This window comes from Rhipicephalus sanguineus, chromosome 1, assembly GCF_013339695.2.
Source record: "Rhipicephalus sanguineus isolate Rsan-2018 chromosome 1, BIME_Rsan_1.4, whole genome shotgun sequence".
NCBI classification, from domain to species: Eukaryota; Metazoa; Arthropoda; class Arachnida; order Ixodida; family Ixodidae; genus Rhipicephalus; species Rhipicephalus sanguineus.
The window spans coordinates 234379288-234393234 of NC_051176.1; the positions used below are offsets into that span (position 1 = coordinate 234379288).

Genomic DNA, 13947 nt, shown 5'->3' on the forward strand with positions numbered 1-13947 from the left:
ATGCAGTTGATGTAGACTCAATTTAAAAATGTCTGCCATGCTTTTTTCTCCACTTTATGCAGGTATTATATTTTGTAGTTGTTCTTTGAAATGCAAAAATGAGATTGCGTGGTTAGCACTGCGTGCGTACATGAAAGAGCCAGCTATGACTCCAATTATATTTTATATTGCCCTGCAATCATTTCGCACGAGCGTTACGCGCGTAATTCACCGAAAGTATACACAGTACCGGTGAAAGTTGTGACACTGAAAGAAGTTCCTAAAACAATCTCTAGAAAATATCTCGTGTGCGGCAGGTATCTTCACAATAACCGAAGGTTGGACAGTGCCTCCTTTATGCTCAAGGCATAACTAGTTGAAACGGGCCGGGCCGGGCCGGGCCCAAACCTTTCGGGCCCGGGCCGGGTACGGGCCACATTTAGGAACACCGGGCCGGGCTCGGGCGGGCCGCAACATGGCGTTTTCGGGCCGGGCTGGGCCCGGACCGGAAAAATCGGCCCGTGCAGTGCTCTAGAACACACCAATAATGCCCGAAATGGTAAAGATGGGTTCCTTGAACAACATTGTGGCATGTGCAAGTGTACACCTATTCTTGAAGACATCGACACTCCGTAGGCACAGACACAACCACACACCTCAATTATTGTTGAAGCAGCGCAGATGGCACGTGAACATAACATTTACGTAAGTCTGCCATTTAACTCCCTTCCTTGGAAAACCTCTCTTGGGAAACCAGTTCTCTTGGACGCAGTGGTGCACGCACCAAGTGATAGCATTATTTTTTTGTTTTTTTGCATTGCTTAGCATCATCTCTTGTCTTTTCATATGTTCCTGTTCTTTATTGTAGACTACTTATTTCTACAGTCTGGCATAATAAACTCAGTTGAAAAATAGTGCTCGTCTCTGTCACAGAGTCCATTAGTCATAGTTGGCTTAGCGCTACATAGCTATCACCACCAGTTTTAGTCCCCTTGAGGGATGGAGAAGAGAGGGGGGGAGGGGGGCATGGCATAGGGCCATGACCCTGGTACGGTTGTAGATGTTGGGTTGGACAACTTTAGGTGAGCACGGTTGTAGAAAATGTTTCCATTGTACTTTTCCCAAGAACCACATCCTAGAGAGGGCACCAAATAAAAACGAGAAACAGTTCATCTCCAATGAATAGTACAAAAGAAAATGCATATTTTCCAATTTCCTTTCATAAGACTTATTGGAAGTGGCCTGCTCCAACCAAAGTCAACTGGATAGTCCAACCACGTGGATAGTGACCTTTTCTGGCATCTGAAAGTTTTTCACTACTGCACTCAAAGCCTGAGCACTGCATGAAATAAGGTTAACTAAGGTACATATTTCACCTGCTACAGTCCTGTCAGAGCATGAACAGCCTGTCCACCTTAAGTAAACAAGCAGCAAATGCTGCCTTGTTTGTACACTAACACGGATTCTTTTTCTCGACTTTCACAGTACTGAAGCTTCACTATGCTTACAGCATATTGAATATGACTAATCTTTTGACAGGAGCAAGGGGTAAGAGCAACAGCACTTACCCACAGCTGTTGCTATCCTTGTGCCATATTTGCCCACATTCATACAGGGAAGCAACACTGTCCATAACCTTTCTCGGTTGAATACAGAAACGGAGGTCTCGCTGCTCTCACTGCAAGTGAAGATATGATGAGAAAATACTTCCAGCAATAAACCTGTGAAAAAGTATGTAGATATAGCATACTCACCACAAATTCCACAATAAATGTACGCTTTCATAAAAAACCTCTGTCTTTGAATCTATTTTCTCTTGCTGTTCAGCAGGCTTCCAGGGAGAATTGTACTGCAACGATGCGGAAAACAAGCCTCACTGCCTTAACAATCCTCTCTCATGTCACAACAGAGATGTTGCCGGGTGCCCAACTGTCACTCAGCATTCAAAACACAAAAGAATTAAATCAGGTTCAAAGAACTCTCTCGACATTTTTCTGTAATAGTATTTACTTTCTATCGGTACAGCTTGACTGAAGGGGTGAGACTAAAAAGTGGAAGACCCTTGACAACAGCCAACACGGAACATCCTGCAAATCGTTTGCGTAGTTCTGCAAGCCTCAACATCATCTGAGCCTTTCATACAATCATGTATAAAGAAGCACCACTGAAGTTATGGTAGTACAATATTGACACAATGCATGTGTTGTAATAAAGCTGCAATGAGTAGGTTCAACTTTGCTAAACAGCGCATCCTTATATATACCATCCATTTTTTTTTCCTTTTAATTCAAGCTTTGACAGACAGTGGTTTTTCACTTTCCAAGGTGGAATTCTTTGACGTAAACATTATTTGCACAACAAATTTCAAAGTGCAGATAGTATTTAACCTGTAGCAGTTTTGATTTTATTGCCTGAAGAAAAGTATTTGAACTGCAGTTAGAAATGGTTGTGTGCAAGCTAAGTGCATCTGAAATAAATCACTATTTTACTACCCCAAATGATACTTGTAGGCTCAATAAAAAAAAATGGATTCTAACATAAAACAATGTGTTCAAGTTTGCATGTTCTTAACCCTTTGGTGGACACTACGAGGGAACAAATGTTATCGTGCTAAAAACATTTTTCGTATGTTATCGATCACTTCTTGTTTCCAAGAAAGCCAATCTGAAAGTTGAGAAGTGTTTGGTTGCGAAGAAAAAAGTGGGACCGATACGTCCTTAGGCAGGGTTGCCAATGGTGGCTACTTTTCGCCAAATTGGCGAATTTGAGAGGCCCGGGGCGACCTAAAATTATGAATGGCGACATGGCGAATTTTTGGCTTAGGTCTCCACTGAGTAATGCATCCTAAGTTCAGTGTCTTTCCAATGAATGAGCGGCAACATTCCCGGTATTTTTCTTGGTTTTAGAGAAAACGTGCACATTACACGTCATTCGGTATGTCCGTCCTGTAACTCGTGTGTATCTCCTCAATTCATCTAAATGCAGCAGGTACTCGAATGTCCCCCAGCGACATTTTAGCAAAATGTAAGTCAGCGGACTGCCTCGCAAACCGCGAGGGGGCAGTGTTTGACTATAAGTATATAGTTTTAGGTGGTTTAAGCTTCTCTAAAGTTTCGCTTCTGAAGGGGCTAGACGACGGGTTGGCTGCGTGTTCCGACCATTTGTTCCGCCAAAGCTCCAACTGTTCTGAATAGCTTGGCGACTTATTCACTGTTGCAGTACCCCCAATTTAGCTTATTTATTGAGGCATTTTCCACTGTTCTCGGTGAGCGTGTGCAATGAAAACAATTGCTATAAACATTCTATATTGTCTACCTGTTCATTATTAACGCATCGGATTGACACGTGTAGATGTAAGTGACTATAAGAAAGGGTCGGTGGCGTCCTTTATCATATCAATTCACACTTAAAAAGTGTAAGTCTCACTAATGATCGGTTCCTGCAAGAATTCTGTCGTGTTACCGTCAATGAACCTTTTAATCATTTTAATTCATATAAGGGTACGTAAAGCTGTCTACAAACAGCGCTTTCACGGTTTTCGCCCAAGGTTTACCACACCTTTACCTTTTAAACGAGCCGACAGGGATGGAAGGATATCATGAGCGCTTCATTCATTCACCCTTGCGCCACCACGCACATCTTGCGGCTAGTCGGAGAAGCAGCACCATGCACTCCCATGGTGAAGCGGGCGATACAACTGGCATTGAGAAACGTCAATATAATTTAAGGGTCTTGGATGGTACTGTATTCTACCGAGCTATACGTGAGTGGAAAGTTTTATTACTATGTATGCCGCACATATCTAGGATGGCGACTTTTTTGGCGAAATTTGTAAAAAAATGGAGACTTTTGGCGACTTTTTGCTCGTTGTTTGGCGACATTTTCTCGAAAGTCAGTGGCAACCCTGTCCTTAGGCCACTTTCTTCAAGTGGGACTTGTATGTCCCGCTGTCCACTTGAGACAGTTTACATTTTCTTGTGAAATGGTGCAAAGCAATTTGCACGTAGTGGAATGTTACACACAATGCGGACTTCTCTTTTGATAATTGAGCACCCGACGTCGCGTGCCAGTCAAGTTTGGGTCGCGATATAGAGATAAACATTTTAATGAAGCTGGAGATGTTTGCCTGGCTGTTCGCCTGACATGCTACTCCAGGTGCTGGGTGACGATTATGATATATACAGTGATAACCACATAACACATACAGTCACACAAGTTCGCGAGTGTTTCTACAGAACAGATGCTCATTTGGAACACCAGTTATCGCGTCATCATTATTGTTAGAGTTCTCTGGCAAGCTTCAGAATAGCTCAAGTTAAAGTTCCTAGATTTTTCCCTTCTTGCCTAAGTACCGACAACTGCCTCCTTTCCCGGCCCTCTCTCACGCGCAGCCGGCGTCTGCTGCCATTTTCTTCCTAACTTGGAAGATTTACAAAGCCACGTACGTCTAAGTACATTAGCCACGCATCGTTCAGCGGACAATATGCTAGCGTGGCGCGCCTTTCTCCTCCCGTCATTAGTGAGCGGGGGACACGCTTCACCAGGTGCTTGAAAAGCATTAGGAAGAACATGGCTACCGAAAACGAGCGTTAGCCAATGAGATTCGTCGGCAGTGCTTCAATGGTTGTCGGTACTTAAGAAATAACAAGGAAAAATCTACAGGGAAAAATCTAGGGACTTTAGCTCAAGTGCTTCCTCAGCAGTGAGATGCCTCTTCTTATCTTCAGAAAAAAAAAATTTGGGCAGCTATGCACTAGTGATGTGAAGACTGAGGAAGCAGCAGAGCTGGTGGTGTTGCCCTCCTCCTCCCCACCCTCAGTTCCCTTTCCCACCCCATGATATACTATACTATAGAAGGCTATACTATGTGTTACCCTCTCTCCTCCTCCTCGTCCTCACTTTCCTTTCGCGCCCCTTGCTATGCTTACTATACACAGCTATGCTTGCTCTCTCTTTTTTCTATCTTTTCTACGTCCGTTTCTTTCTATCTCTTTCTTTCACTGTCTTTCTATCTTTTTCTCTCTTTCTTCTCATTCTTTCTCTCCCTCTCTCTCTGTACTCGTTCTCTCGCCCATAAGAGTTATTGCATCCCACGCGGAACAAACCGAAACGTGGAAGAGCGCAACTGCCATATTCTTCTGAGACATCCAGAATGAGTGAGCATCGTTATATCAAGCATCAACCGACTTCATTGTGTGGGTGTGCGGGCTGTGCTTGCAATTATAGCATGCATTGCGCACATACGTTAACGAACGCGGAAGAACTACACCGCTGTAATTGTTGTCTTGAACGGTGAAGTCATTCTGGTCGTCTGCTTGTTGTGTGCATCGGTGCTTCGGTTTTGGTTTCGCCGTTGAACTGGGATGAATTTCATTGTGCGACAATAATTACTAGAGGCTTCTATATCTCAAAGCTGCAATGGGTCCTTCGCGTGAAGAACTTCATAACCTACTCTACTAATTAAAAAGTTAACTTTCTTAGTTACTGTCCCAAATGATGTCTTTAACCATCTTAAGATGCCTACTGTTACAGATAAAGCAATTGTGAAGGTAGCAAGCAGCAAATATTGCATTTTCCAGATTTTTGAGGATTTTGGACACATTTCTTAAACACCCAGTATAATGCTGTCGATTTGTTTGTGAAAATATACGACAACGCCCTGAGAATCTTCTTTCCTAAGGAAGTGTTTGTTTAATGGCTTGCTGCAAGCCACCGCTCTCTTTTGAAGCAGTCATAAGTTAAGCAAAGCGAAGTAGATTAATAGGAGATGCTGGGGGAACTGTCGTCTCTCAGTGATTTGCTTTAGTTCTGCGAGGTCAACCTAAATGAAACACGGAACACTTTTGCACACTCATCGATTCACAGCAGCAGCCAGTGAGTTAGAGCAGGCAATGGTATTTGTTTCCGAAAGAAAGAAAAAGTAATTTCCTGCGAACGGGAAGAGCGTTTGATTAGCGTCTTCACACAAAGTTGCTAGTTCTAGCCCGTCTTTACATCACCAGTAACACTGGTGATGTAAACTTGGCGTAAGGCAGAACAGAATAAAAAGAGAATGGAATAGTTTTGTGTTATAGAGTCCATACTCAGCGGTGGTGTCCTATGCAACACTGGCGTCAAGCACAAAAGTGTTGTGTAGGTAGCTTGTACCATGCGTCCTGGCAGGGCCCAGAAGATGTTTATTGCGATAGCAATTATATTGCCACGCCCACTTCTTGTCTTGTTTTGATGTATTCGAGTTTGACCGGCAGGGACAGGTTATCAACGCTTGATGCTGTCCGCGAAGCAGTGTTCGAGAAGCTTCCCGAATGTAGTAGTTCTTTTTGTTAAGATTGCGGCCCCGCACGCGAATGTTCCAGCTTTGTCTAGAGATAACGCCGCCACCACAGATCTTGCTGGAAAGTTCGATAGCGCCTGTATAAAAGCCGACGCGCTTGACCACTTGTCAGTTGATCGACGGTCGACGCTCTGTCCGCCGCTATCAGTGTACTGCTGTAGTTTGACTTTCGGTTTCTCCGCCACAAGTTCGGCCAAATGAAGAGTTTCATCTCGGACGTGTTCACTGCTGCCTTCGTCGACGTCACGACCCCGTGACAATATGGACACTTCAGGTGCATTTTTGTCGATAAAATAGCTCCACGCGTTGCATGTTCTACGTGCAAGTGAAAACGTGCGAGGGCTGCCGATGATCGCTGCCGATGATGCAAGGGCTGCCGATGAAGCAGAGGGGAAATGCGCCAGCAATCTTTCATTGCACAAAAGGCATATGGAGATGGGAGCAGGAGCTGCTGGAGCTGCGTGCCTCCAGCAGGAAATGCGGACTATGACCCATCGGACGTGGTCGCGCGCACAGCCATATCATTAGAGAGGATCAGCAGATGGCTCACGTACCTTTGTACGTGTTATGCTCTCATCGCAATGTTTGCGCTAAAGCCACAGACATCACAAAGGTCACTTCGCTCACTGCAGTGACCACGTTTAAGGGAGTTAGATGCTAGCCTTACTTTGTATAACATTCCAATTTGTTGCTATCACACTCGTTGCTTCGCCCGTGCAGTGAAACTGACTTTTTTTTTACTGCAGAAACAGTGCACACCTTATATATAAATATCCACCATATACTATATAGTTAAATCATGTGTGTTGAAAGAAAACATTTGTTATCCAGTGTGCTGCTGACCGTGACTGCCCTCAAAAACAGGGGGGAGTGCCCCCTTGCCCCCCCTCCCGGTAGATATGCCTACGAACGTTGGGCAAACGGATTTATTGGAAGTGATTTGATGCACAAAATGCATGAAAAAGAATCTATCTCATGTATTTTGCACAGTGCACCACGACTTCTTCATTATGAACTAATAAGTCATTAAAAATGCACTTCTATATGTCTGAGATGTACCAGGGTTTTCAGTGTTGCAGTAGCATGGCTACACCATTCTAAATCTTAGGCTGATTTGTTAGTACTTTGAGGTGCCGCTTCATAGCAGCGATAAGAAAGAAAACGTCACGAATAACGCATATCTTACATGAAATCAAGCCCAGCAATGAAAAAAATTGATAATTATAAGATCAAGTGTAGTCTATGTAATGTTGCCGAGACCTCGAACAGTAAACACCACCGCCACCAAGCACCGGCAACGGCGAGCGACTACGGGGCCAGACTGGCGGCCGTGCAAGAGCGCACGTCGCTCGCCGCGTACCCTTGGGACGGACGGCACACCGTGCGCCGCATGCAAATCTTTCATGGACTTCCCCAGAGGGCCCTTTTCATTTGCAGCACCGCGCGGCCACAGGCGCTGGCTCCGGGCACGACCGCAGCCTTTTTTATTTATTTCCTTTCCCCATCAAACAGAGCAGAAGGGCGGGTAAAGGAAGGCGCGCTCGCGTGGCGTTTCCCTAATCCAGTGGAGAGGCAGCCCTCAGGTGAACTGGTCTCGAGTACGCAAAGCAAAAGTGCCGCCCGTTCGTCGGCAGTCGCAAAGCGCACTAATTTATGCAAACTAACGCCTAGTGCGGTTTGCCTTGCTGGCCGGACAAACGGACGTCGGTGGCTGCCACCCGCCACGGCGAAGGGCCCCAATAAAGCGGCGCGGGTTGCAGTGCGAGAGTCGGTTACGTGCGGCGCGAACGGTGAAAGTTCTGTACTGATAGAACAAGCCATACCGATGACCTTCTCACAGCGAATTCATAATAATTTGCGAGGTATTACGTAAAAAAATACGATATGATTGCGGGAGACGCCGTAGTGGAGCGCTCCGGAAATTTCGACCAACTAGTGTTCTTTAACGTGCGCCTAATGCTAAGCACACGGATCTCTAGCGTTTTGCCTCCATCGAAATGCGGCCGGGATTCGATCCCGCGACATGGGGGTCAGCAGTCGAGCATCACAATCACAAGACCACCGCGCGGCGGGTCACAACGAATTCGGACGAAAGTACCACGCTCGCCGCCACATGGACATGGCGACATGAGGCAATTAAGTGAGGCGAGCAGGACATGAACAACCACCAACGCTGAATTGCCAAATTACCGGCAACCGACTTTTCATATATCGAGCCGAAATCAAAAGGCACAACTCACAAGCTTTGACTTGCAACTAGCGCGACTAGCGCTCCTGGATCAAGTCCGGCGGGTGGCTAAGGCCAGTGGCGCCCTAGACGTAGGGCCCCACCCACAAAGTCTCGAAGATTACCATTCCACTTTTCTTAAAGCTGCGTATATAAATATAACGTAGAATAAATAACACGTGAAACCGCGAGTTTTCCTTCCATGCCGATAATCAAACAGCAGGCGAGCGATCGTTACCCCTGGCAATATTTTTGTGCACACGCATGCGAGTATATTCTAATCTGCACTGTACAGGCTGTTTCACACTTAGGGGAAATCTCAGAGCGCGTGGCATCGTCATGCTATAGTCATGCGCCCAGCGCTGCAACCACGCGCCGTCAGCAGCTCGCGCGTGCTGCTGCCGGCGCGCGATTGCAGCGCTAGTCGCATCGCGATGCCAGGCGCTCCGAGATTTCCCCTAAGTATGAAACAGACTGTACATAGCAAGAAAACCACTTAAACGTTATCTGCTCAGCGCTGACAACAAAAATGACGCCATCGGAGCTAATCACCGTGACCGGAGAACGTCGCAAACAGGAATTGAACGAGGTGGTTTGTACTACATACAGTTTATCACAACAAGCAAACGGACACAACAGCTTATAGTTATAGGCAGTTTTAGAATAGGGCACGCAGAAATAGCGGTCGTTGGGTACGATACGCTATTTTCGTCAATTAAAGGGGCCCCCCTGTAACGCTTTTTCAGGATAATCAGAAAACGTTGCCGATCGGTAGTCGAGGCTCCCTAGCACATGCGAGCCAAACATTATAGCGCAGCACGCAGCCTGGAATTTGCAATTAATTCTCAAAGTCTGCTATACATCGTTCCCTGTTCTATCGATAAATGACGCCATAAACCCAAATGACCGCGCCATTGGCTTAGTTGAGCATCGTGAACTGCACAGTTACCGCGGCCACCGCGGGATGCCGCCACATGCCCGCTAGCGATCACACTGAATGTAAGCCGCGCGTCCGAAGAAAAAAAAAGTGCTCAAGGTTGCGCTGACGAACAGACGTATCTTCTTGCCCCCTTGTCAGAACACTTGCGAAACGGAGAATGAAATTTTGCTTTCTCGCGTATGCACATGCGTGCGCAGAAACAAGATGGAAGGAAAAAGCGGAAGGAAGTGGCTCAAGAACTTCCTTCCGGAAGCTCCGGAACCGGAAGTGGGTGTCATCGTCGAAACAATAGATGGCGGTACTTAAAAAAGCGGCAGCAGACGCGATGGAGGGGCTTTAGCCCCCTCCCCCCCTGCGTAGCTTTCAGCGCGCTCACTGGTACGAAAGGAAAAAGCGCGTGACGCGTGCGACAAATCCCTGTGACTCCGATCGTACTTGACGGATTCTAAACATTTTTGCGGCGGCAGATCGGTGAGGCAATAAGCTCTTTTAATGGGGCCATTCTATGATTACTTGGAAAAGTGTTGCAAGGTGCTTTTAAAGTGGGCACCTAAAAGGATAGCGCATGCGCAGTGGCGGTAAACGCTAACGCAAAGCTTTATGTACCCTAGTCATAGGCGTGCGCAGGGGGGGGGGGGGGGGGCAAGGGGGCGAGAAGGGGGGGGGGCGCAAAGTCAGCCCTATACATTGTAGGGGGGGCGAGAAGAGGGGCGCAAAGGCAGCCGCATACATTGACATAATAGGGAGGGGGGCGCTGCGACGAACCTTCGCCCCCCCTGAAGGGGAACCCTGCGCACGCTTATGACCCTAGTCTACAATTCTCTAATAAGTACTGTGGTTTTACGAGCCGAAAACACGCTCTGGCTATGAGGCACGCCGTTGTGGGGAACTCCGGATTAATTTCAACCAACTGTGGTTCTTAAACATGCACCTCTAAGCACACAGGTGTTCTTGCATTTTGACCCCATCGAAACGTGGCCGTCGTGGCCTGGGATCAAACCCGCATCTTTGCCCCCACTGAAACATGGCGGGGAATCGAACACGCGTCCTCGATCTCAACAGCGCAAAACTTTACCTGCTAAGCTACAATGGTGTCAATATTAATTGGACTGCTCAGATTGAACTAAAGAGGTGCCCAATTTCTCTGGAAAGATAGAAGTGACTGTAAAGAAGATGGAAAAGAGGTTCCTCGCCATAGCCTTTCATTTCCACTGTATCTCTCACTGCCCCATACCGCCCACGACGGACAACTTCAAACCACTGTCACCTTCTTGAGATGAATACCGAATACAGGGTCAAAACTCGCCGTTTAGAAGTCAATGAAAACCTTAATAGCAGCTGCATGGCATTTCGAAAGCCATGAAATTGCGCCGTCAACAAAAAGTGGAAGTCTTGCTCAGTGTCAGCACGATTGTTAGCTACTGCGCTTGAGAAGAGATCGTTAGCGACACCCTACCGTTGCGTAAGACACTACGTACGTGCGGCCTTGGCAAGTATGAGCTGTACTGATTCGGCGCATCACCACACAACACGATCGGTGAATGCGTCTATTAGGGTGTATTTTGCCCTATGGCCACACGCCGAGAGCTTTCATTTTTGGGAAAAGGGGATAGGTAGTTGGACATTGTTCTATAGCCGGATACAACTTTAGAAGCCTGCGGCATTTCCTCGCCAAAGGCGGATGCACACAAGCCTGCACTAACGGGCGTGCTCCGGACTGACGTCATGAGCTGGACAGCCAGTGACCCCACGTTCGGAGAACACTGCCAAGTGTATGAGTGGGACCACTTTTATAGACACGGAGGCAATTGGCTGCCGCGCTTTAGTCATCTGGGCGGGGCCTCTCCAGACTAAGTTGTATTCGACTATCATTGATTTCATCCTCTGTGACGGCAGGTGGCGTGCCACTTTCAAAGGTTCAGTGCCAGTGCAGGAGACCTACAGTTTTGTTACAAGGCACTGAAAGAAAGTCAAGTATATTCAAGACAGTCCTCATGATTACAGGACAGACTTCAATTTAGAGTGCACTCATTTTTGTCACATCTTCGGTCTTTTATGAAAACTAAGCACATGCACAAGTTAGATGTTGGCTGTAAGCACTAGCATCTGGGTGTCAAACTCAAACCGAAAATCGTGCCCAAACATGAACCTTGGAAGAAACAGAACCCAAACCAATATTCTCAGAATGTGCCTGAACCTTTGACCAAACCTAAACTGAAGAAAGTAGTTTCGGTTGTCAATTAGTAATAAAGCGGTTCAAGTAGCTTTGGCTACGAGGACATAGGGTGCCACAATCTGCCAGTAGTGCCTCCTCGCTGCCATCAGGACCGGCCTTTCTTTCTATTATTCTTTACTTATTTCACTTTCACAGAGAAGCTGTAAATGGCACACCTCCTTGATTTTGTGCAGTCTGTCCATGTCTACAAGAAATGCCTAGCGCCCTCTAGAGAGCAGTAGTGTACTTGAAGCATTAAAGTGGAACCCCTGGCTAGTAACCCCACCCTGGCTGCCCTGTATGGAGTGGTGGAAGAAACTAATGCATTAGAGTGGAAAAAATTCCCTTACCGATGCAGTGGTTTGAACTCGGGCCCCCATGCTCCGGATGCATGTGTCTTAACCACAGGGCTACACACCCACGCTTGCAAAAAGTTAATATATCTGAACCATATGAATGCTTTTGTACACGCGGTCGAAAACAAATGTAAAAGAAGGACACAAGTTTAATATTGTGGTAGTGGAATAAAAGCCCTCTGCAGGACAAGATGTAAATACTCTAGTATGTCTTTCGCCACATCAGTCGAGTGCATAGGCACGATCATCACTAGCAAGTATGGGGCGGCCGCGCATTGTGAGAATGCCCGAGGAGCAGCATGCTTATGAAGAATAGCGACAAGAGCAGAGATGGGAATGTGAACAACAGTTCCGCTGGTCACCCACCTTCACAAAGTGGAATGGCTGCATGCAACTTTTTGGTTTATGCTTCTTTTCAGGAGTACCTTTCAGGAAAAGCTTGGCATAAGCATTTTTCTCACTGCTTCAGCAATTATGTGAGATTACATAAAAGAAAACTAAAACTCGTGTTGCTTGTGGATCTGAATCCTTGTGAATGTTGCACACTGTGCTTATTTTCTCATCTCCTCAAGCTCTATGGCCAATTTAATTAGAAACGTTTTACATGTTTCTTGATTACTAAGCCACATGTATGATTATTTTCATATAAACATGTACATGTATTCATTCCATATGAAAATTTTTAGGTGTATTTTGAGTCCTTTGATAATATTTTTTGGGGTTTGTACAATGTACCGGGATTTGAACTTGGAATGTTAAAAGCGACAACCAGTTTTTGCAATCTACACACAGAGACCAATTCAAATGGAGACTCATCTAAGCGATTCTGGTGCATAGTTGTTTTACAGATGACCAGGTGCCTGAACACAGACACCTATGCAAAATAGTTACCCAGTGCAGAATAAACATGTCTCCTGCTTTATGCAGCCTATCAATTCGCTGCCTCGATTCAGACTAAGCAATTTATTATTTCACCACCCTCAAAGTAATAAAAAATGTATACATTATACCATAAATTTAAAAGTTTGCATAAAAGCAAATCATTGCAATTTTACACTCTGCCCGAAAGAAAATGCACACCTTAATTTACAAATCAAGCGAGATTGCCTATCTCAGTAACACAGCTTTTGCAAAAGTCCTACTCACACCAAGGAAAGGGGGGGGGGGTAAAAAAATGAAAGATAGAAAGGAAGGAAAGTTACAGCTGTATAGAGGTCAATTTTTCCTTTTTCAAATGCTGAAGTAAATGCAGCTGGTAATTTCTTTTATTAAAATAATAATAATAAATAAATAAGGAGGGAGTGAAATGTTGATTTTGCAAGAAATTTGATATAGTAAATGAAGTACATCGGTTGCAAGAACAGTGCATTTTAAAAACGAGCTTTGCTGAATTGATTTAGAAGCAAAAATCTTTGAGTTGAATTACTTTAAGAGGCAGACGTATTTTGCAAGAGAAATGGAAATGCATGCTTCACTAACTAACAATATCGCTCTCATCAAGATTTAGTTCATGCCACACTTATATCTCAATTTATAATTTATGTCTGGTGTGACTGCAAGGCAAAAATGTCGGTGCAAGCTTTGTTGAAAGCTTTCACAAGTGAGAAAATGCCCAAACAGAGAAGTTAAACACACTTACCTGTTTTAGAAGGCCTACTAATGGTGTCATCACATCGAAATCGATAAGTGCATGACATGCTTCATGGCTAATGGCACTTATGTTTCTATATATAAAAAAAAAAACAAGACGTAAATGCCTTAACAGCATTAGAACAAAGTGCTCTTCAAACATTAAGTGCACTAGAGGTGCCATACAGCTGAAATGAAATTCCAAGTTCCATAAAATTTGTTTATAAGTTACAAAAAGTTTGTACAAGTATTGAAAGTAAAAATTCG

The 13947-nt window shown here is 45.3% G+C and overlaps 1 protein-coding gene across 1 annotated transcript in view; it reads right to left on the reverse strand.

Annotated features, from left to right (window-relative positions):
* The window catches only part of LOC119374825 (HEAT repeat-containing protein 3), a 42493-nt gene that overhangs the window by 19867 nt on the left and 8679 nt on the right, over positions 1 to 13947 (reverse strand). The window contains exons 3-5 of the mRNA XM_037645024.2: positions 13691 to 13775; positions 1734 to 1828; positions 1548 to 1657 (exon numbers count right to left, since the gene is read on the reverse strand). Of these exons, the coding sequence (XP_037500952.1) occupies positions 1548 to 1657; positions 1734 to 1828; positions 13691 to 13775 (290 nt within the window). The remainder of the gene's footprint in view (positions 1 to 1547; positions 1658 to 1733; positions 1829 to 13690; positions 13776 to 13947) is intronic.